The sequence below is a fragment of the Lissotriton helveticus genome, chromosome 7, assembly GCF_964261635.1.
Source record: "Lissotriton helveticus chromosome 7, aLisHel1.1, whole genome shotgun sequence".
In the NCBI taxonomy this organism is placed as follows: Eukaryota; Metazoa; Chordata; class Amphibia; order Caudata; family Salamandridae; genus Lissotriton; species Lissotriton helveticus.
In genome coordinates this window covers 1963636724-1963662009 of record NC_136068.1, presented here as the reverse complement: position 1 = coordinate 1963662009, position 25286 = coordinate 1963636724, and the positions used below count along the sequence as shown (strand labels likewise).

The 25286-nt window shown below is 44.2% G+C and overlaps 1 protein-coding gene across 1 annotated transcript in view; it reads left to right on the top strand.

The window, feature by feature from the left end:
• Nucleotides 1-25286, top strand: part of LOC144770020 (putative cation-transporting ATPase 13A5) — a 235626-nt gene that overhangs the window by 5527 nt on the left and 204813 nt on the right. The window contains exons 3-4 of the mRNA XM_078654213.1: nucleotides 6565-6744; nucleotides 22564-22625. Of these exons, the coding sequence (XP_078510339.1) occupies nucleotides 6565-6744; nucleotides 22564-22625 (242 nt within the window). The remainder of the gene's footprint in view (nucleotides 1-6564; nucleotides 6745-22563; nucleotides 22626-25286) is intronic.

Below are 25286 nucleotides of genomic sequence, written 5' to 3'. Positions count from 1 at the left end.
GTAAAGGGGTATTTTTAGGGTTCAGGGTCAGTTTTCAGTTTTTGGGAAAAGGGGTATTTTTAGGGTTCAGGGTCAGTTTTCAGTTTTTGGGTATTATTTTATTATATTTTATTACTATATATATATGTTTAATAAATATGAAATAAAAAAATATTTATTTAACTTTCATTATTTATTTAATTATTATAAGTTAATTTAAGTAATTTTAAGTATATTTTAGTAATTAATTATTAATATTAATTTAATTTAACACTGTTTTTAGTAAATACGATATTTTTTACAACTATATTTTTGTAAACGATATTTTTAACTCGATATTTTTGTACTTTCCTGTTTGTAGATAGAAACTCGATATTTTGACTGTCGATATTTTCTCAACGATATTTTTGATGGTCGATATTCTGTCCGTCGATATTCTTTCAGTGATCCATAATTTTGTTCTGGCTTAGAACATGGCCAAATTAACAGACGCTGTGCGGAAACATGCCGTTGAGGGCTCACGCCAACGATTGCTGACAGCAGAGGTGATTTCTGTACAGTTAAGAGTCGAGTGAGGATCCGGGCCTGCGCCGGCAGAGTGGCGGGCCAGGACTGGCCTTGCAGCGCGGACTGAGGTAGGCCGCAGGGGACGCCGGCTGTGGGCTGAGATCACTAAGAAAAGAATCAATTAAGAAAAGAATCACTTTGTATTCTTGGATTTTTTTACCTTGCATTGCTACAATAAAGAACTTTGAAAAAGAAAAAAACTTATTGAAGCCCGGACTTATCTGTTATAAGACTGTATATATCTGAATGCATTGTGGACTATTCAAATTATTAAGGAAACACTTTCTGGATGGGTGCTGATTCCATATTATTTATTTCATTTCTACCTGCTGGCTGAGGATTGCTGCGGCCAAGCTGCAGAACTCCTGCAGACGTCATCCTCTACTGACCCGGCGAGGCCCTTTGATGAACTGCTCTGAGAGCGGCATAGTTCCTGTGCGGTGGATTGCGGAGCACTGTTGATAACAAGACAACGACGTGCTCGCTCTTCCCATTACTTCTGGGCCTCCTGACAATTGAAGCGCTGCGAATATCAGGGTGGTCTGGCCTGGTAGTGCCGCTGAGGCAGAACCCCCCCTGCAGCGAGACAAGTCAAAGCGCTGGCCTGGTGTGGACCTAGTGTGCTACCCGCCCCCCTCCCTCACTTCTGTGGTGGCAATGATGTGCAAAATTGCAGGCCCTTGGACTCACTTGCCCTGAATTAAGAGACATTGCTGCACAGCTTTGCTCCCCACTTGCGATTCTCCACCTACCTGGAGTTGGTCTGTCTGTCAATACTGCCTCCACTTAACTGGACAGCTGCGCTGTGCAGCTCTCCCCCTCCTTCTATGTGGCTGTGCTGTCTGTCAGGCACATATTCAGGGTGCATACCAGCTTGACGATATTGAGTGCTGCAGCCTGCTCTGTCCCCCTTTCTTTATTCACCGTCTCTTCATACCTCCTGCCTTGCAATGCCTGATGCATGGGATCTTGGTTCCTTTACTCATTTGTTATTTTTCTGTCCGTACCTAGCTCCGACTACTGCAGAAGGGGGGCACCATCATGGGCAAATCCGAGCGCGGCCATCCGCATCTCACGTTTGAACCACGTAAGACCAGCCGGGCCTCTCAGCATGCTGCCTCTGATTCCGAAGCGGACGCTCCGGCTGATCATCTTACTAATATTGACAAAACCCTACTTGCGGTCCAGGCTAGTCTTCAGTCCATGGATGAGAAGATTGACCATTTGAATTTACGCATGGATCATATGTCCGAAAAATTGAACAATTACCCACAACGCCTGTGGAAAGCAGAGACGCGCATTTCAGATGCGGAGGATGGACTGGTTAAGCAAAAACGACATCCATGGAAAAGTTGCTGGCAGTCATACAGGCCAGTAAGGAGTACTTGGAAGCCAGATCGCGTCGCAACAACATGCCCATTATGGGCCTTCCAGAATCTACGAACACTGGCCGCCTGGAAACATTTGTGGAAAATCTCCTCCGTGAGATATTTGGGGCGGAACACTTATCCCCGTTATTGATCGTGGAAAGGGCCCATTGTTCTTTGGCCGCCCGTCCACCGCCTGGAGCGCCGCCGTACCCCATCATTGCCTGCCTTTTGAATTATAGGGACCATGACACTTTGCTCGGGTTGACTCGTGAGAAGGCTCGGTCACACATCAGGGGAATGTCCTTGCCTTCTACTCTGACTTCACTGTGGTGGTTCAGGAGGCCAGGAGAGAGTATCTTGTTTAACATGGAACGTAAGGGGGCTAAACAACCCATAGAAGATTTGCCAGGTGATAGCCCATTTAGATCGTCATGGGATTGGCATTGCCCTTTTACAAGAAACACACCTGACGCATGCTACCGATAGATTAGTGGGGAACCACTGGGCTGGTTACTGTCTTGCCTATTCCTACTCCTCCTATAGCCATGGGGTGCTCACACTTGTCAAAAAAGGCCTCCCGTTTACTGCAGTCTGAACATATATTGACACTGAGGGACGCTATTCCATCGTACATGGGAAGCTGTTGGGTATAATTGTTACTATTGTCAACACCTATGGCCCCAACAGAGATGACTCTGCACTTTATGAGCATTTTGTTGCTGCTCTACGTGAGTTTCTAGCTGCGGTGGTTCTCTGGGGGGGGGGAGTCTAAATGCACATTTGGACCCAACCAAAGATAAATCTAGTGGCAGGGAGGGACACTCTCCTGGGGCAGCTTGTGTAATCAAAGACATAAAAAAGGTTGACCTGGTACTGATGGATATCTAGCGTCACAGACATACTGAGACATTAGAGGGCACACATATCTCCACCGCGTATGGCAGCTGATCTCGCCTTGACTACTGGTTGGTGAGTGAGGAGGCAGTGAACTGGGGAACGGAGGTAGAGAATCTTCCACGCACTTTATCATATCACTGTCCAGTCTGCCTCACCCTTTCTATCCCGCACGCAGTCCCCAGGTCCTTCCGGAAGCATTATTGGAGCCTCTATACACGAAGACGATTCGAGAGGCCATCACACAATATTTTGCACATAACAAGAGATCTGTGGACAGCGCTGGGGTGCTCTGGGAGGGATTCAAAGCCACCACTCGGGGCACTTGTATAGGCACACCAGCGGGCATTTTAAAAGACCTGAGAGAACAGTTAGCTAAGGTGGAAGCAACACTGAGGAAATTAGAGCAGGAATATGACGCAGCACCCTGTGAGTCCACCCTGGAGTCCATTAAAGATATTAAAGGCACATATTCGGGGTATGCACCCCGAATATGTGCCCGACAGATGCAAAACTAGCGGAGGAGGAGATGAGATATGTCTCTAAGTGCCTTGCAGCTCGTGTGTATGGGGAGGGTGGTAGGCCGGGGCATCACTTAGCCACAAAATAAAGCACCATATGGAAAGGGAGATCATTACTAAGATCACAGATGACACGGGTCAGGACCACTACAAAATCCCAGACATTACGGACCAATTCCGGCAATTCTATGCAACACTGTACACATCACAAGGCAAAATTGACACTGCCGACCTCAACGACTATCTCTCACAGACAGCCATTGCATGTAAATGTACAGGAATTTATATAGCGCCAATCACCAAGCGGTTTCTAAGCGCTTGCTTAGGGAACCCGTCCTGGTATTCCCCTGTGAGATAACCCCGGCAGGGTATCCGCAAGGTGAAAGCCAGGCATCCCGCCGCGAGAGGCCGTTGTGGAGATTAAGCAAGCTATTGCCCAGAGTCGCAGAGTGTGAACCCGTGAATCGAGTAGGCACCGGAGCGAGAATTGTCGAGTCCATGGACATTTTAGGACTCAAGACCCCGCCGAGCCGGGAATTGAACCCTGGTCCCGGGCTGACCTCTCCTTCCAGGCCTGCCTCCTCTAACCAGTGAGCCACACTTCTCCACAGCATGGCTGTCGGAGGGTCAGAGAGAATACCTTAATCAGCCGATCACGGTGGAAGATATCCGGGTGTCGATCAATGCCTTACCCAACAAGACAGCACCGGGTTCTGATGGGTTCCCAAGTGAATTTTACAAAGCTTATGCAGAAGAACTTACCCCTTATTTATTAGAAATTTATGCTGAAGCGTATGATCTAGGGGTGTTGCCACCGACTCTCCGTGAGGCACTCCTTATCACACTACTTAAGAAGAACAAACCCCCCTCTCACTGTGAATCGTACAGGTCGCTTTCGCTTACTAATACGGATGTAAAAATTCTGGCGAAGATTCTGTCCACCCGTCTTCAGCCACTCATGCAAAAATTGGTCTTACCCAATCAGTCTGGTTTTATATTGGAACGATCTACCTCCCACAATTTGCGGACACTGTTTGCTATGCTTCACACTCTTAATCCTGAATTTCCGGCAGTGGCTGTCATGCTTGACGCTGCAAAGGCGTTAGATTCCATCGAATGGGATTATCTCTTCTATGAGTTACAGCGGATGGAAATTTCACCTCTCTTTGTTAATTGGGTGAGACTTCTATGTATGGAGCCCATACCGCGCCTCCGAGTGGAGAGCTACACCTCTGACCCTATATGGATCACTATGGGCACCCGACAGGGGTGCCAACTATCGCCACTGTCATTTGCCTTCACGCTGGAAACACTAGCTTGCCTTATTAGGCAATCTCACAAACACGTGGCTCTCAACTTCCACCACCGGCCGGTCATCATTTTTCTTTAAGCGGATGACATGCTGCTCTTTATACACGAGCCCCGCACTTATCTAGTGCAAGTTCTACGTGAGTATATCCGCTTTGGTTGTTTTTCCGGCCTACACATAAACTGGTCCAAATCTGTAGTGATGCCACTGACGGAGTGTACCCTTCCACATGAACCTGAATTTCCCCTCATGTGGGCCACAGGCTCGGTTAACCGCATGCGCGCTAGTGGTTTTCCCGCTGTACGCGGCAGTTTTTAAAAACCCGCGTTACATGACTAGCTGAGCTCGTCATGGGTGTACGAGAGGCGTAACTCATGACGATCTCAGCTTGTCATGAGCGTCGAAGGGGTTAAATACCTGGGGGTGTGGATTCATCAGAACCCAGAGGTCGTTATCATTGAGAACTATGGTACTGCCGCCACGGTGCTGGAGTAACATATGGATAGATGGGTGGAACTCCCGCGTTCCCTTGCAGATCACAATGCACTGATCAAAATGCTGATGTTACCTAAATGTGTATATCTTTTTAGTAACATCCAACTTCAACTCATGCAACATTTTATTAAAACTATACATACTCTGTTGCTTTGTCTCATCTGGGGTGGCCGACAAGCACGGGTTTTTTTTTTTTTTAATATCACTTCAGTCATGTTTTTTCCAACTTGAACAGGTGAAAGTATATTCTTGCCACAATCTTTCTCTTTCTTTGCTTTTGTCTGATACAATTTGACTGGAAGATAGGCGCGTGCTACTTCATGTGAAGCACTTGACACCAGTAGAAACAACGGTATCACATAGCGCTATTTAAGGCAAGTACATATTTCCAGCATAAAATCTCTTAAATATGGGAAACAACATTAGTCATGGGCCTAACGGCTAGGGCTCTCGACCTCGGACCTGGGGATCTGGGTTTGAGTCTCGGTAACGACGTTAAAAACCTCCTTTGATTCTGGGCAAATCACTTACAGGTAGATGCATGAAACAAAAATCTGCTCACAAAGGGGCAGATTCTCAGAATCTGCCCCTTTGTGACCGGGATTTTTGCATATGGGATGCATCATCCCAAATGCAAAAATCGCAAATAGAGAAATCGCTAAATTGCGATTATTTGCATTTAAGGAATCTCAAATTGAGATTCCTTAAATGCAATGCATGAAAGTTTTAAAAATAGCGAATTCGCTAATAGGGCTCGCAAATTACCACAAAGTACAACTTCATGGTAATTTGCAAAAACTTTGAAAAATGCACTAAAGTGCATTTTTCAAAGTTTCATGTTGCGCACACATATACCCTAAGGGCATGTGTGTGTGCAACATATGTGCACAGATCAATTTCAGGGGTGCAACAGGGTTTCCTTTGGACACCCCTGCACCCTTGAAATCGCAATCTCAATTTGCGATTCGCTAATTGCAATTCGCAAATTGAGAATGTCTTCCCATTCATTCCTATGGGCCTGTAGGCCCATAGGAATGAATGGGGAGTCGCAATTTCAGTGATTTCTTTATGCATTCCATTTTGGAATTCCTTAATAGCGAATCGGTATTTTTCGCTATTAAGGAATTGCAAAATGGGTTGTTGATGCATCTGGGGGTTAATCTCCCTGTGCCTAAAATGAATGTGTGTCCTCATGTAACGTAACTGGTGCTATGTAAAGCGCTCTGATACCCGGTTCGGCTCGGGTCGAGTTCGCGCTATATAAAACTCTGCAAAAAAAAAACAAACATACATCAATTAGGCCTTCGTTTCTTTAGTGTATTACTAATTGTGATAATTATTATTACGATGATACAAGATCTGCTTCTTAGTGGCCATGTATATGGCCTGGAGCACAGCCATCCATACTAAATAACACTTCTTTCCTTAGTCTCTTGTAGGTGAAACAGTGATTTTGGCCATATTTCTTATCACGATTGTTGTCTCTCCGTCCTTGCCCGCGGCCCTCGCGGTCGGAGTCTTGTATGCACAGAAAAGGAAAGGCATTTTTTGCATCAGCTCTCAAAAAATCAACCTTTGTGGCTGGCTCAATCTCTTCTGCTTTGACAAAGTAAGTGTAACTGTTGCCCTTTATTTAAAATGCATTGTGTTTCTTAAACTCTGGGTGTGTCCTGTTCCTGTGTCAATTTATTTTCATATAAAAAGAAAAGTGCAACCCCATCTTGTTTTTATTCAGATATTGGTTTTCAAGGAAGCCCTCTTCTGCAGCTAGACTTAAACAGCCTGACTGGAAAACTGACCTCATCTATGTGCACCCCATATAGACCTCAACAGTTGTACCCCATTTCCATGCTAAGGCCTTCACTGCTTCTGGGCTTGCATCCATGTTCCAGTTGTCAAACTTTGACCCTTCCCCCATATTCTGCCCACCCCTCTGTGTCATTCACCAGGTGCCCATGAACGGGGCCACCAGCTCTCGACTAGTCCAAGATGGCGCCTGCGTACACCAAACCATCCCCTCTGCTAAGGTCCTGGCACAGTTTGGGTCCATGATAATAATAACTAAGCATTGGTATTACAAACCTCTCTGAAAAGCACCGCGGGCACCAACCACACTCTTTTGTTCCCATGCATTTATGTTATATTTTTACCACAGATGAAGCAGTTAGGATAATGTTTTACTGCGAATCTTGCTGAAGTGGCATAAAAAAGGGGAATTAGGGAAAGTTATTCTTTCAAGCATAGGAAGACACTCCAGAACTTTCACAGATTACATCAGTGTACTTTAGGTTTCAGTCAGGCCAACTGCTTTTTGTTTTTGAGGAGGATCACACACCCTCACTGACCATTGCATATGTGTGATGGGTTCCAGGACATGTAACTATACTCATCAAAACAGTTGGAGGACACCTGATCCAACACAGGCCACTTTGACATTAAACAGTTTTGCAAATAATGAGCCGGTTTGTTTCCTTTGCTATAGTTTTGCTTTTTTGAAGCCCCAAAACATTTTGGGGCAGATTTACGATGACTGGCGCATCCCAGGGATGCGCCAGTTATTTTGCGCCGCTGCTCCGCCACCCATGGTGCGCCACATTTACAATGCGGTGCACCCTGGGTCAAAAACGGCACAGATGCGTGACGCATCTGTGCCGTACAGGTGTCGCATTGCTGGAGTTGCGTCGCAAGCACGACGCAGCTCCAGCAAGGCTCGGGGGTGCCCCATATTTACAATGCTGCGTCAAGATCTACGCCTGGTTCAAGCAGGCGCAGGGTTTTGACGCAGAATTGGCCTGAAAGTGACTGAGTGAAATCTTATAGATTTCACTCAGTCACTTTTGCGAGGCGCACCTGCCCCGGAACGCCCACCCTGTGCCAAAACGCCCACATGTGGCCTAGATGCGTCACGTTGTAAATGGGTCGTAGGGATGCAACACGTTTACGCCGCAGTTGCTTGACGCAAACGTGGCGCATTCCCAACATAAATCTGCCCCTTTATACTTTCTCTCCGGCTTAGAGAGAAGGTGAACAGGAGAGGAGAAGCCATAAGAAGAGCGGGAAGAAATAGAAATGGAAGTGGCTATTACTGGGGTTTCCAGGTTGGCCACAGAGTCCATTTTGTGGACGTGTTTAACCTTTCACGAGGAGATAAAAATGAAGAAATATGTGACTTGTACTTTGTGCTGGAAGAAGCTGAGTAGGGACAACTGAGGAAATGTGGCTTTGGAACTATTGATCCACAAGCATCTTGGGGCTGGGAGAGAAGAGCAGTTCATGTCTGAAAAGAGGAGCAGAGATGCGATAGAGGCGACTCTTCTGGGTGCCACCCAGAGAGACAAGTGGCTGCTTGAGAATCCATTCTGCAAGGCAGACACCAGGGCACTCATCCTTCCTCTTAAACTGTGGAATGGCATTTTTTGGTGTTTCGCAGAGTAATAGTGGTGAAGACAAATGGGGAGAGGAAGGAGAAAACTGAAAAAAAATAGGCAAAAGCAGGAGAAAGCACTCAGAAAAAGGGGGAGAGAAAGGAGGAAGTGGTAAAAAACAAGGCAAAAGTAGGAGAAAGAATTCAGAAAAATATGGGAGAGGAAAGGGAAAGTAGTCAAAATGAGGCAAAAGCAGGGAAACACTCATAAAACAGGGGGAAAGGACAGAGAATGCAGTAAAAACAAGGCAAATGCAGGAAAAGCACTCAGAAATATGGGGGAAAGGAAGGAGCAAACACTAAAAAAGCTGGAAAGCACCGTTACGTTACGTTATGGTATGCTACATTATGTTATGTATTGTTATGTTATGCTATGTTATGGTATTTTATGTTATTAAATGTTATGTTATGGTATCTGAGAGTGATTGTATGTGTGAGTGGCTGTTTGAGTGAGTGAGTGGCTGTATGGGTATGTGAGTAGGTGTCTGAGTGGTTATATGAGTGAGTGTGTGAGAGAGTGAGAGAGTGAGTGAGTGAGTGAGCGAGTAAGAGAGTGAATGAGAGAGTGAGTGAGTGAGTGAGTGAGTGAGTGAGTGAGTGAGTGAGTGAGTGAGTTTGTGAGTGAGCGAGTGAGTGAGTGAGTGGTTGTGCGGGCAGTTCATAACTCTGGTTCTACTGACTGGACTTTTGTTGCTCTTCTGTTAAATACGTTATGAAAAGTTACTCTATTTTTCTAAATGAGATTGGGGTTTTTCTTGTGTTGTGTTTTTACTTTATTACTGCTTGTTTGCTGCATAAAAACATTGTTCATGGCCTCAAAGTTAGGCCTGGCTGCTTTTTGTGCCAGGCTATCCAGGATTAAGCACAGGTTAATTTTGTGGCTTTTTATGTTCGCCCTTCAAGTGACTGTGACCGATGCTTGACCAGGGTTCACACTCCACTCCACTGAATACCCCATTCCTCACACTCCTCAATAAAAGAATAGTACCTCAGTAATTATTTACAGTTCTATTAGTGGTCTGATCATGTTGGAGGCAAAGTAAACCAGAAGGTTTACGATAACATCCATTAGGAGGAGCGCAGTCTGATGTCAATCTGAACCTGTAGAGCTCGCCCGAAGGCATGGCGTCTAGATGCTGAGTATTAATAAAGATCCTGAATAAAGAGTTCACAACATTTTATGGGAACAGGGAGCAACGGTGTGGATGGTGGACATGGTCTTGTTCCAGACAGTTAAGGGCACAACCAGAGACAGACAGGCTCAATGTTGCATTTCTTTGTATTGAAGGTAGGAGTTTCTTGGAGCAAAGTGTCTCTGCTGTGGAGTAGCGAAGAACCACCTACAATCTACAGTGCTTGAGTAACACTAGCCGGCATATGCATCAACGTTCGGTAATACCTGTCGGTAATACCGAAAAATAACGACTCGCTATTATGAACATGCAAACCGCGATGCATCAAAGTAATCGGTAAAAATTACCGAGTCGGTAATAATCGCTAATAAATAACGATTATACGCCAGCGAGAGTAACAAAAACCGATTTCGGTAATACCGAGTCGGTATTACCGGATCCGGTATTAGCGGATTCGTTAATAACGAAAACGGGAAAAATACGCGACGCTTCGGAAGCAGGCCGATGACATCACAACCAGGAAGTAGGACACCCACGCTGCATTCAGTGTTCGGAGTTGCACAGAGGAGGAGGCAGAGCACAGGAGCTGAGGACCCTGACAGATCCAGTAGCAACCAGGAAAAAGCAAGCAGGACAAGATGGAGAAGGAGGCCCCCCAGCATGGAAAGGACACACCCCGAAAGCGAAAACGGAAGTTTTCAGATAAGGAGCTGGAAATCTTAATAGAGAGTGTGACCAGCAACCATGACCGACTATTCGGAAAGTTGTCGCTGAAGGTGCCAGAGGCAGAAAAAAGGAAGATGTGGCTGCGCATCAAGGACAAGGTGAATGCCTGCGGAGTCACCCACCGCAGCATCGACGACCTAAAGAAACGCTGGTACGACCTGCGGAAGAGGGCCAAGGAGAAGATAGCGCAGAGGGTCAGGGATGCTGCTGGCACAGGAGGGGGCACATCCAATGGGACGCCTAACACTGACCTGGAGGATCTAGTGGAGGCCACCATAGAACGGGAAGCTGTTGTGGGGGTCACAAGTCTGGACACCTCAGGTGCTGCGGAAGGAGGACAAGGTAAGAAGCATGGCAGCGTAACGATGCAGCGTGTACTAAGTCCCTGCCCAATCCCCCATGCCAGACCCAGTGCACATGTAGCGTTGCCCTAGACACACACCCTCACCACTGTGTTGCACCATGCGAGATGTAGCCAATACATGAATGGGTGCATGCCTGAGCCCAGAGATGAATACAGCAGCCAAGGGTCAAATGTCAGTCACAAAAAGTAATTTATTGTGAGATGCCACAGCTATTGTCACATACTATACCATGATAATAACTATGCACTGTTTCACACACAGATGCATCCCCCATCGAATCAGACGACAGTGGCCGCCTTGTCATCTCGGAGACGCCAGTGTTGTCAGAAGCGGAGTGCTCACAGGGAGCTGAAGTCATGTCCTCCCCTTCACCACCACGGCGGACAACACCTCCACCGTCCTCGCGGTCCAAGCAACCACCACCACCACCACCATCCTCGCGGTCCAAGACACCACCACCACCAGTGCGGCCCACTCCGCAGAGCCACAGAGCAGATGTTGCCGCCCTGTCCGTGATGGAGTCAGATCAATGTTCATCACACCCAAATGTACCACGCCAGGCTGTCGTCACTCCAACCAGCCAAACTGCAGGCCGACAGCGCATCAGGCAGAGGGTTGTGCCCCAGGGTCGGGCTGCTGCAAGACCGGTCGATCTGTCCGGAGGGTACGGAGTTGTGGAGACCCGGATGCTGCGTGTCCAGCGCCTGCAGGGGAGACACATGGGTGCCATGAAAATCACCATGACAAAACTTTGCAACAAACTTGGCAACATGACTGACGCAGTGCGTGAGCACACCACTGCCGTATCTGCCGGCAACAAAGACATCAAGCTTTGCCTGCAAGAACTGACACGTGCCATAGTCGCAGGCCAACAGAGTGAGCGCCGGCGTCACAGGCAGATCATGCTGGCAGTGAATACTACTAACAAGGCCATCAATAAGCTGTGCAACAGCACGGCTGTGCTGTCCCGCAGGTCCGTGTCCCTGCAAGTGGAGCTAGGTCATTATTGTGGGGATGTGGCAAAGGCCCTTGAGAGGGTGACCACTGCAGTGGAGCAACTGCAGCCAGGGTCAGCCAGTGTCAGCAGTCTGGGGGCGGAAGAGGGGAGTGAGGCAGCCTCCAGTGTCAGCAGCGTCTCCCTGCCGGACACCAGCGTGAGGAGGCGCAGTGGCCGCAGTGCAACTGCCACTGACTCCCATCGTGTAGAACCCGAGGAGTCACAGGACAAGAGACTGGGGGTACGCGGCAAACGGAAGTGAACATGTGGCAAAGTCACACTGTCCTTGGTGAGGTAACCATGGCAAGACCAAAGTGCCGCACGCGTCACCTGTTCTGAGAAGGGACATTCATAGTTTTAATTTAACTGCAGCAGCAGCTTGTTTGTGTTACGTATTTCTGCACCAGTCAGGTGTCCATGCCCATTAAACCCTTGCAAATCTGTTCCTGTTGTCAAGTCACTCTCTTACCTGTCTCAGAAATGATTCCGTGTGATGTATGTCCGCCTCCTTTGCCCTTCAGCTGTGTTGGGCACATGTGCCTGTTGGTGTTGTGGGGGGGGGTTGCTGGGCACGCAGTTCATACTCTCCCTCCACCTCTATGTGTATCCCCCTGCGCGTGGCGATGTTGTGCAGGATGGCACACATAGCAATGATCTGGCAGCAGGTCACTGAGTCGTACTGCAAGGCACCTCCAGTCTTGTGCAGTATTCGGAAGCGGCTCTTGAGGATGCCGAATGTTCGCTCAACCACATTCCTAGTGCTGATGTGTGCCCTGTTGTAGCGCTGCTCTTGCGGGGTAGCTGGGTTGAGATAGGGCGTGAGGAGATATTCACGCAATGCGTATGCGCTGTCACCTGCAGGATGGGGAGCGAATGGAAATCAGCATTAATGAAATTATACATGTGGGGATGGAGTGGATGGGGAGTACGATGATGCAGCTATATGTACCTAGTAGGTGTCCCTCTCCGAATTCACCGTTGATCAGGCGCCTGTGGAGGCCACAGTGACGGAAAATGTAGGCGTCGTGTGTGCTCCCGGGGAATTGGGCTACAAGGTCCGTAATGATGAACTTAGCATTGCACACCACCTGCACATTTATGGAATGATATGATTTCCGGTTGCGGAAAATGTATTCGGTGGCTGATGGAGGACAGATGGGGACATGCGTGCAGTCAACACACCCTATGACATGGGGGAATTGTGCCACCTGGTAGAATTCCCGTTTGGTGCGGGTAAGCTGCTGGGGGGTTCTGGGGAAGCTGATGTGGCGATTGATAAATGTCAGCATGGCCTCTAGGAACCGGTGGAAAAAGCGTGATAATGCACTTTGCGGCACGCCTCCTGTCTCAGCTATTACCCCCTGGAAGCTTCCAGATGCAAGCAGGTGCAGGCAGCATAGGACCTGCACATGGGCTGGTATGGCGTTGGTCCGACGGGTCTCGTGCTGCAGTAATGGTGCCAGGTCTGCTATTAGGTACATTATCATGGCACGGTTGAGTCTGTACTTGGCGTACACCTGTTCCTCGGTCTGCCCCAGCAAAGTGATGCGCACCCTGAAGATCCTGTCCTGTATCATCCTCCTGCGCTGGGCCTGGGCGTTGATCCTCCACCTCCTAGCAAGCACGTAGAGGGCAGCCATTTTGGTGTACATGTGGGGTTTCCCAGGGCATTTATGAAGGGTTACTGATTGTCAGCACCTGCTGATGGGGTTAGTTTTTTTTTTCTGTCCTTCTGTTAACTTTACCTCCTGATTGTGATTCCCCTTATTTTGCTCATGCTAAATAGCGATTTTGGGGATTTCCGGTATTAGCGACTGTTCATGCATACCATTTCGATTCGTTATTGCCTAATCGGTATTTCCGAAGTAAGCTTTGGGGTTCGGTATTTCCGAATGTCTGTTTAACGAATCGGTAATTTACCGGGGGGGATTTTTGCGGTTCGTTATTTTTTTCTGATTTTTTGTTTGATGCATTGCATTTTATGGTTTTGCGTTCGGTATCGGCCTGTTTTTCCGATTCGCTGTTTTACCGGGAGGTATTTTCGTTGATGCATATGCCCCTTAGACGTTTGTGTACTGAACAAGCACTTTTGACGGTCGAGCTGGCTTCGGTAGTGTAGAGCAGGTGTGAGATGATCATATTGGCCGCTTTCTGAGAACATGCGCTCCGCAGCAAGCAAGGATGACTTCAGCGCAGCAAGGTGAACTTTAAAATACCTGATAGAGGCATGCCCATGATCTACTCTAGAAAGCACCAATAATTAAGGAACCCCATTGAGTTAAAGTTTATGTTTGTGTGTGTGTCTGTGTATACATATCAGAAAACGTGGTAGGTGATGAGTTGTCACCAGACCCTTCCTGCACTGCAAATGCTAACCCTTAAGGTTCGCTACTTGATTCTACCGATGGGTGTGATCTTTTATATACAAATGAATATTCTATATCAACCTTTTCCTTTTTGCTATCGAAATTTTCATCATTTATTTGTATGAACAGAAAACATTTTTACCTTTGCAATTGTTTATATCCACATGCAAATGAATTCATATCAATTGACAATAATCACAACATATAATTTCATTTTACATCAATGACATAATGCTGTTGTGAATCCCAATGCATTTCGAGATCAAGTGATCTCTTCTTCAGGGGTACTGTAATGTAAAAAAGTTCATGTCAATACCGTGTCTGACTTTTGGGATCAAACAAAGAGGATCGAGAATATGTATTTATAAGTTTCATGACGTGATTAGAAAATTTGTGCAGCAAATATTACCATAATGGTGACATGCAAGACTTTAAACAAAGTTGTTAGTTGCTGGTGTGAATAAAACAAACTGAACATATAAAGACATATTAATAAGAAAGCTTACCAACATTTCGGGTTATGGTTCTAACTGAGCTACTGTGGTCGAAAGGCCTCTGTATTTTGTGTCGCAAATGACTGAGTAATAAGGAAACAGAGATGTATACCTGCTAACTTAAGGGAATTAGGTTTAAGAGACGAACACTGTGACATGCTATGGCAACTAAAAAAATAGGGAAACTAGGTATATCTGCGAGATGCAAAGCAGGATACGTTGACTTTTCAGCAATAAACAACGAAGATCCTGAAACAAACAGGAAAAAACGCTATCGATATGTAATTGTTGCACCGCAATACTCCGGGGGTGTAAAATGATATGGGTGATAATGAGGCGTGAAAACACAAGAGTACCTGGAGTTTCAAAGAGCCTGTCAACGGAGTGCAAACTGACTCGGTAAGCAGAAAGATGTTCTCTGTGAAAGACGACAACAATACAACAGGACTGTCAGAAACTGACTGACAATTATAAAGTGAAATTCTAATGTGGGTAACTCGCAACGGAGTAATTTACCTTGGTGAATGATACCTTCGTCTTCACCTTAACGGTTCTGACCCCGGAACACGGAAGTGTCCGTGCCGGGTATATTTATTGCTGTAGTTTTGAGAAACTAAAAAAAGAACGAGGTGCAATGAAAAAAGAGTTTGGCCATCTTTGGTAGGAAAGATGTTAGGAAAAATGAATTGCCACTGGCAGCCATGTTAGACTAATCACGCAAAAGGGAAAAGAACGCCCGCGACAATAAAAACAGACTAACAAGGGCGACTGAAACAGCGTGTGCTTACTGAATATTCCTAAAGTTCAATTGAAAGCGATAAAAACGAGTATTTCGTCACAATGACTACTAACAAAAAAAAACGAGAATTCCTTCGATAACGCTAATGTTGCTCAGAAAGAACTGTGGAAAGTCAAACAGCCAGTTAGGTTATGTAAAAGTAACAAGTTAAGTACGTGTTATTAGTTTGAAGTGAGAATGTGTGAGACACTCAAAATTCATGATTGATAAATACAAAGTGGTAAATGGTCTAGTAATAACATTCAAAAATGTACTTGGTTCATGGTAATAAACAATTAATAAGTATAGCCAACAACGGACATTCAGACACAGAATTCCCTAAAAAACAATACATATCTATGTTTTTTTGCTGCTGAAAACAATAGTTTGTGAGCGTTACAGTGCTAGAGGCAAATATCAATAATCCGATACAACATGAAAAGATCTCTGTCATCCTGCCTGATAAGCTGTTTTCTTTGTGGCCCTATGAGTGTGTTCATGAGCTCTATGAAGGCATTGAAGTGGGTTGATCTTACGATATTCATTCCTAAATGGTCATAAGAAACAAATCATGTCTAGCTTATCATTGAGACCTTTCGGCATCATGGTTTCCATGTGTTTTATCCACCAAATGTATCTTTGTGATAACAGGCAAACGTTATCACTATCAGGTTTTTGGTCAATTACTTCCAGCACTTGGAATCTGAGTTGTGGTATAGTGTGGTTCATTTCGTTCCAATGTGTAGCAAGACTTGATGTTGTAGATTGATTGCGAATGCGACTCTTGTGTTCAGATATTCTTATCTTGATTTTTCTATCTGTTTTCCCTATTTATAATTTGCCACAAGGGCATTTTATACTATAGACTACATGAGTTGAATTGCAGTCAGCTCTGTGGCGGATTTTGATGGTTTTGCCAGTTTGTGGATGTTGAATGGTACTGCTGACAATGACGTTGTTACAGTGGACGCAATTAGCGCATTTTTTCATTCCTGATTGTGCTGGGCTAAGTTGCTTAGGTAATGTTCTCGGTTTAGTTACCCTCTCTTTGAGGTTTCTTATTCTATTGTAGGCAAACAAGGGTTTGTCTTTGAAAATTCCTTGAAAATCTTGCTCTGTCTCTAATAATTCCCAGCGTTTATTGATAATGGTTTTGATTTGTGACGATTGTGTTGAGAATTTGGTAACAAATACCATACGTTGTTGTTTCGTTTTAACTTTGGATTGTAGCAAATGACTCCTTGCTATTGTTTGTATTCTGGATTCAGCTGATTGTAGGATTTGCGGTGGGTATCCACGTTCTGTAAATCTTTGTTTTTGCAAGTGTAATTCTTGTGAAAAGGCTTGCTCTGTGGATGCGATAGGTTTAGCCCTCATAAATTGTGATAGAGGTAAGTTTTGTAACAGTGCTTTTGGGTGAAAGCTGGTAAATAGCAAAGTGTGTTCCGATCAGTACATGGAACACCCTTGTTTCAAGTTGTTGTGTATTGTTATGGACCATGACATCCAAAAAAGGAATTTGTGAGTAATCTACTTTCGATGTAAATTGAATCCGACAATTTTTAGTGTTGAGATCACTGATCTGTTGGTGCAGCCTCTTTTCTGGACCATTCCATAGCAGAAAAATATCGTCAATAAATCTTTTGTAAAACACTAGATGTTTCTTCCAAGATGTGTCAGACCGGATAAAGTCGTTTTCGAATTTAGCCATGAAAATGTTGGCAAATACTGGAGTTCCAGAAAAACCCATTGAGGTCCCGCTAATCTGTAAGTACCAGTTTGATTTCCAAGAAAAGTAAGAATGACGTAGACAGAATTGAAGGAGTTCTAGCAGAAAAACTTTGTTTGCTGGTAAGTCAGGAGTTTGCAGTAAAGCCCATTCACAAGATTCTGAACCTTCATCAATAGGTATTGAGGTATACAAAGAGGTCACATCAATTGTACACAAAATTAGGTCATTCAAATCGGTGGTGACATCTTGAAGCAGTTGTAAGAAGTGTGTAGTGTCCTTAAGATAGGTTCTCCAGTTTTGAACAAATGGCTGAAGAAATTCGTCAATGTATTGCCCCAAGGGCTCAAAGATGGATCCGCATCCACTTACTATGGGTCTGAAAGGGGGGTCTTTTAGGGCCCGATGTAGGTCGGTCGGTAAGGGCCGAAAATCGGTATTTTCGGCCGTTACCGACCGGTATTTAGTAAATGGTATGTAGGGCCACATATTTTACAGAATCGGTAAATTTACCGATCGGTAAATGTACCGATTCTGTAAAATACCGAATCGGTATTTATACCTAATCGGTAATTTTGATATGAAGGTGGGACTCTTCTGAGTCCCACAACCCTTACCGAATCTGTATTTTACCATCAAATATATTTGATGGTAAAATACCGATTCCGGTGTGCATGCACATGTGTGCATGCACACCTGTGTCATATGACAGGCAGACCTGCCCTTAGGGCAGGTATGCCTGCCACATGGCACCCCAAACTTTTTTTGGGGGTGCTAGAGGGTGTCAAAGTGACACCCCCTGCACCCTTGTCAAAATCTGTATATACCGATTCGGTAAATACCGACCGGTAATGCCCCATTCATTCCTATGGGCTTCAAAGCCCATAGGAATGAATGGGGCATTACCGGTCGGTATTTACCAAATCGGTAAATACAGATATTTACCGATTCGGTAAAAGGAACATCTGGATGTTCCTACATATCCACCCCTTAGATTTACCGATTTTTCATTACCGAATCTGTAAAATTCGGTAATTAAAAATCGGTAAATCTATTTTACCTACATCGGGGCCTTAGACTCTTATGGATCTTGGGCAACATATAGATCCGTGGACATCTGGGTGTAGATGTTGTAAGGAATCTTTTAGTGTTGTTATTAATCCAGCCCATTTCAACTGCGTTCTGTAGAATGGAGTCAAGTGTCTTTGTAATGTCACTAAGAGGATCTTCTGTTAATTTCAGATATGTGGATTCATCTTTAAGGTGTTCAAATACTTTGGCTTCATATAAAGAGGTATCCATAATAACTAAGGCTCCTCCTTTGTCTGCTGTTTGAATTGTGATAGACGAATCCTGAGCTAATTTTTGGATAATTTTCTCTTCGTGTTTGTTAATGTTTTTCCTTGGCATTTTGTTTAACCAAAATTTCAAAGGTGTCTAGCAGTTTATGTGATGCAGGTGGCAAAAACATGCTTGGTGGCTTAAATTACTTGTATTCACTAGTAATAGTTGTAGGTAACTCTGGCAAGGTGGGCACTATATTGGTGAAAAAGTGTCTCAAGCGTAATGAACGCATACATTTAAAAAGGCTAATTTCAGTGTAATTGCTCGAAAATGTTGGTACGAAACTTGTGCCTTTTTGTAAAATTTGCAGTTGCTGTTTGTTTAGTTCTTTGCTTGAAATATTTCTCACTAGGGTTTCGCCTTGCTCCTTAGGTTTGAACTGACTGGTTCTTTGACTGCGTCTTGTTTTCGTGTTCCTGCCATTTCTGGTGGTTTGCCAGCTGCTGGACCCTTCTCTAAAAAACTCTGCTGAGCAAGATCTTGGTTTCCTGCAGTTTGTGTTGAACATTCTCACTTCAAACTAATAACACGTACTTAACTTGTTACTTTTACATAACCTAACTGGCTGTTTGACTTTCCACAGTTCTTTCTGAGCACCATTAGCGTTATCGAAGGAATTCTCGTTTTTTTTTGTTAGTAGTCATTGTGAGGAAATACTTATTTTTATCGCTTTAAATTGAACTTTAGGATTATTCAGTAAGCACACGCTGTTTCAGTCGCCCTTGTTAGTCTGTTTTTATTTTCGCGGGCGTTCTTTTCCCTTTTGCGCGATTAGTCTAACATGGCTGCCAGTGGCAATTCATTTTTCCTAACATCTTTCCTACCAAAGATGGACGACCTCTTCTTTCGTTGCACCTCGTCCTTTTTTTAGTTTCTCAACACTACAGCAATAAATATACCCGGCACGAACACTTCCGTGTTCCGGGGTCAGAATCGTTAACGTGAAGACGAAGGTATCATTCACCAAGGTAAATAACTCCGTTGCGCGTTAACCACATTAGTATTTCACTTTATAATTGTCAGTCAGTTTCTGACAGTCCTGTTGTATTGTTGTCGTCTTTCACAGAGAACATCTTTCTGCTTACCGAGTCAGTTTGCATTCTGTCGACAGGCTCTTTGAAACTCCAGGTACTCTTGTGTTTTTATGCTCACGCCTCATTATCACCCATATCATTTTACACCCGGAGTATTGCGGTGCAACAATTACATATCGATAGCGTTTTTTCCTGTTTGTTTCAGGATCTTCGTTGTTTATTGCTGAAAAGTCAACGTATCCTGTTTTGCATCTCGCAGGTATACCTAGTTTCCCTATTTTTTTAGTTACCATAGCATGTTACAGTGATCGTCCATCTCCGTTTCCTTATTCCTCAGTCATTTGCGACACAAAATACAGAGGCCTTTCGACCACAGTAGCTCAGTTAGAACCATAACCCGAACTGTTGGTAAGCTTTCTTATTAATATGTCTTTATATGTTCAGTTCGTTTAATTCACACCAGCAACTAACAACTTTGTTTAAAGTCTTGCATGTCACCATTACGGTAATATTTGCTGCACAAATTTTCTAATCACGTCATGAAACTTGTAAATACATATTCTCGATCCTCTTTGTTTGATCCCAAAAGTCAGACACGGTATTGACATGAACTTTTTTACATTACAGTACCCCTGAAGAAGAGATCACTTGATCTCGAAATGCATTGGGATTCACAACAGCATTATGTCATTGATGTAAAATGAAATTATATGTTGTGATTATTGTCAATTGATATGAATTCATTTGCATGTGGATGTAAACAATTGCAAAGTTAAAAATGTTTTCTGTTCATACAAATAAATGATGAAAATTTCGATAGCAAAAAGGAAAAGGTTGATATAGAATATTCATTTGTATATAAAAGATCACACCCATCGGTAGAATCAAGTAGCAAACCTTAAGGGTTAGCATTTGCAGTGCAGGAAGAGTCTGGTGACAACTCTTCACCTACCACGTTTTCTTAGTTATAGGAGAGTAGCACCCTCCTCCCAACCCGCACGCCCTGTTGAAAATTACATACATTTTGGAAACTAATGATTACCACTAAGATTTGAGTGCACAGTACAACCCAATTATCATTTTTGTGTATACATATCAACATATATACAGGATGGAGTTAGGTACTTAGCAGATTGTGCATGTGACCCGCTGCCGCTCCCTGCGGTCTATAGCTGAAGGCGGTGTGCAGCGGGGTTTGAACTCATGAGCCCTGAGGAGCCAATCTCCACTGGGTAGAGCCAAAGCCAGGGTTCATCGTACAGAAGTTGAAAGAGTTGTATCACAAAATATTGTAGAAAAGGCCTTGTCAAGGGTAGGTAATGGGTTCTGCTTCTTATTTTTTAATGTTAAAATATTTACTTTAAAAAACCCTCTGAATTTCAAGTTATAGTTCTGAAAAAACCAAAACCCTGTTCATGACCTAACACAATAACATCACTTATGACACACCAAACCATATCATTGATATTATAGGTGAAAACATCTGACTTGAGGGCATTTCTATTATTCATGTTATCATATATGACATCACCAATGACATCACTAATATTAGTGTTGGAGCTATCATTATGTGAGAGGATACTGTGTGCACCTCAAGAAGAGAAAAGAAGCAACTAAAGCTCACACTGTGATAAGCACAAGTGGGATGTGTACACCCAGGGATTAAATACCCCGAGTGCAGAAAGCTGGTCAAATTCTCAAAACAAAAGCTGTGGGAACTTCATGAAGGGTGAAAGGGGTTAGATCTCAGAGTGGCATTTAAGTATGTAGGGCCCGATTCACAGAACTAACTTAAGACAAAATCCTAAACCTACTACCATTTTGGTATTCACAGAAGACACTTACTCATTTCGGTATTCACTAAAGTTAGGACTTCTAACTTTAGGACTCCTAAAAGCCTTCTGTGAATCCGACAGTCTTAAAGTTAGGATTTATCTCAGTTTAGGAGTCCTAACGTTAGGAGTCCTAACTTTACTACTCCTAAACTGAGAAAAATCAAATTTTTAAGACTTTTGGTATTCACAGAAGGCATTTAGGAGTCCTAAAGTTAGAAGTCCTGACTTTACTACTCCTAAACTGAGAAAAATCCTAACTTTAAGACTTTCGGTATTCACAGAAATAATTTAAGAGTCCGAAAGTTAGGACTCCTAACTTCTGTGAATACCGAAATGAGTAAGTGTCTTCTGTGAATACTGAAATGAGTAAGTGTCTTCTGTGAATACCAAAATGAGTAAGTGTCTTCTGTGAATACCGAAATGAGTAAGTGTCTTCTGTGAATACGAAAATGGTAGTAAGTTTAGGATTTTGTCTTAAGTTAGTTCTGTGAATCAGGCCCGTAGTAAGTATGGGTTACCCTGTGTCAACCAACAGAGTGGTTTTATATGTTTGTCTTTGTGTGTCAATATTGAAAGAAATAGTTTTTTAAACAGGAGGTGGAAGTAGTGGATTATAAGAAAAAATGTATTTGTCAAGAAGAGGTATTGAGTTCTCATGCTCCTCTTCATGTGTTTAAAACACTCACTTAAAAATAAAACAGTGAACATGAAGTTATTGTTGAAGGAAAGCCACATTCTCCTTGCGACCTCACAGAATGACATCCCTCATGACACCCCAGATAATACCACATCTCAAATGTCAGCATTAATAATATCACTGATGTAGTCACATATGACATCCACAGTGACATCATCAAGAATGTCACTGTAGGACCAAATATAATGTAATAACTGACTGTGTGCACCTCCATCAAGCAGAAGTAATTACAGCTCACACTGTAGTAAACACACAGGGGGAGACCTCTGTGTGCCCTGGGAGTTGAGCTGGTTACCCACCCGAGGAGTGTGAGGCCTTGGAGTGTGGTTGAAGTATATAACAAATAACAGTTACCCTGTCTCAGACAACATGCGGCTGTGTACGTAAGTTCCTTGTATGTTTGCATGTGTTCCTTGAAAGTGTACACAGTTCCTACAGTCACAATTCTCATTGGTACTAAAAGCTGAAGTTACTAATTCATGATTGCTTTGCTTATTTCAAATTAGACTGGCACCCTGACAGAAGAGGGCCTGGACCTCTGGGGAATTATTCCATCTAGGGGACAGAGGTATGTCTTAGAAGTCAAGTATCTTCATTACTCCTGCCAGGAGTTTGAACTGAAGAGTTGTCATCACGAAGCACAATAAGATTTTTATTGATTTTTTGCATTGGTTAGAGAAAGATGTTGTGCCTTTTTCTCTTCTGATCAATGTCCTTGCTGAATTTAACACCTTCACTGCGGCGGCTATTCCGCCGCAGTGCTAACGGTTTGGGGCGGCCGCGCGGCGGCCGCATGCTGGTGACGGAACGGCTTCGTCACCAGCGTCGGTTGAGCTGTGCTCGTGACGGAGCGGTTCCGTCACAGCCCGCCCCGCTCAATAGAACGCTCAGCGCAGGCGCGGAATTCGCGCCGCGCATGAGCGTTCTATCGAGCTGGGCGGGCCATGACGGAACCGCTCCGTCATCAGCACAGCTCAACCGACGCTGATGACGGAGCGGTTCCGTCATCAGCGCCGAAGGGGTTAAATAAAACTATTCAGCAGTGCATTTGTACAGTTTTCCTCATGACCTCAACGTTGTGATCTCTTTGCTTGATTTAGACCCTGATATATTTATGTCTCTGGTATTAGAATCCTCCATGGACTGTCCAAGCCGCGGGCACTGCTTGTGGCCAAACCTTGACCAGAGGCTCACCTGGTCACTCTCAGCAGTGGACACACCATGCAGTGAAACATGATCACACATGTGAGGGACAATTCAGGAAAGGTAGAAATGAAGATTTACAGCCCTCCCCCACACCTCCAAACCCCACTGCTGCATCCCATGAAGGTGCTCCAGAAGTTAAAATGGGGGCACACATTCTATAAATCCACTGATATTTGCCTGATCAATGTGAGATAAATGGCAACCAAGTGAAACATGTACTTCCAGGAGCGCCAGCAGCCTCGGTCAGCTGACCCCCCTTGTTCTACTGTAGATTCACCGCTGAGTGGAGTGAGGCGCGCCTCAATGCTACGGCGTGGAAGAAGGAATTGTGGAATTGAGACAATGTCCTATGGAGGACACCGCAGTAAGTGAACAGGAAGAGGGGGTTTGTTTTGTTACTGGAAGTATGGAAACTAGCCCTAGAAAGCTGAAATAAGATATACCTTCTATACATTCTCAACTATCCTACTCTTCTATGCCCATGTCAGAAAACAGTCTGGAAATGTTGACTTAAACATACTTTCAATACCAGCAGCAGCAGTCTGACATTTGACTTCACAAGTGTTCTACTGTAGCTTCACCAAAAACTTTTAATAAAACAACTAGAATTATAACATTCTGTATAAAGAGCAGAGCCAGGAAGTTCACAGCCTTGTGCTGGAATAGCTGATGTTGAATATGAGACCTTTCCTGTGGCTCAGGCTGAACTTGAGTTTTGAGCTATTAATGCATAACGAATAAACATCTAAGGGGAAGTATGGGTTTCAGTCATATGGCATCATTTATTTTTAAATATAATGGGCTTAAAGTAGTTAGTGCAAGTTTACCCCTCCACATATGTTCACTCAGGCTACCCATCTTTTCTATGCTTAACACCACCTCAGTTTTAATACAATAGCATCAAGCTAGACATTACCATCAAACCTCTTTTTAAATCTTCCATTTAAATGAGTTGGAGGAGGTTGTTTTGTCCCCTTACATTCATTTTATTACAAATAATTTAAACAGTTAGTAACTCAGCATATTGTAAAGTGTATCTTTTTATAGAGTTTGTTGTTTCATTTGTGCTTCATTGGAAAGCAGAAAACACTGCCTTTGACGGCATTTATGCTATAACATGGAAGTGGTCTAAGTGCAGCCTCCACTTCTGAGCACTTTTCTCTGATGGATGCTTCTGTAATGCAGCACTTGCAGCACATGTTAACTCAAACCAGATGCCTTTGTGACGGTGTCCAAGGTGCCCGCGCCCCAAGGACCAACTTCCACTTTCCGTTCCTTCCATTTTAAGAACATGGCTAACCTCACTTGGCACCAGCACACTATTTTCTATTCTCCGGATCATACTGGCCACATTGGATTGCAACTCCATTACCCCGGCCCGAGAGGTCTACACATTTAGGGCCCAAACGGCCGCCCTCTATGGATCAGAGTCATGGGCTGGCAAAATCCTACAGCCTTTAATTGTTGGGGAAAATAAAATTATGAGATTGTTTACGTCACTCCCCTGAAATACCTCAGTGATGCCGCTAACATATGACATTCGCATTAAAAGATTGGAACACTCAGCGATTTAGAGATCTTTGTCCTATTTGGTTAGAATTTGGACCACTGAGGAATTGAAAACGTACAGGCAGACACTGCGTGAACTATTGAAACTTGATGTCCAGCTCGCGTCCCCTAGTTTGCCCACACGCAAAAATGGCTCCATGGATTTGGGTCTGAGTAGGTTTTGGGTAAACCCCCGCCTACTGATGCCAGATTCAAGGAGCGAGAACAAGTGTATGTATTGGAACTTTATCCTGCACAGAGTCACTTTAGGGTGCGCATCAGGCACTTACCGCACCATTTCTGTCTATTAAAAAGATCCAGAGTTTTGAGCAATTGTACGAGATTGAAGCTCAATTAGCAAAGACACTTTATTTGAAATTTAGATATGAGATACTCCAGATAAATTATTTTACAGGCAAGCGAGTCATGTCACAGACTATGGGAAGGGACCCTAAGGGTACCCTATGTTCATTGG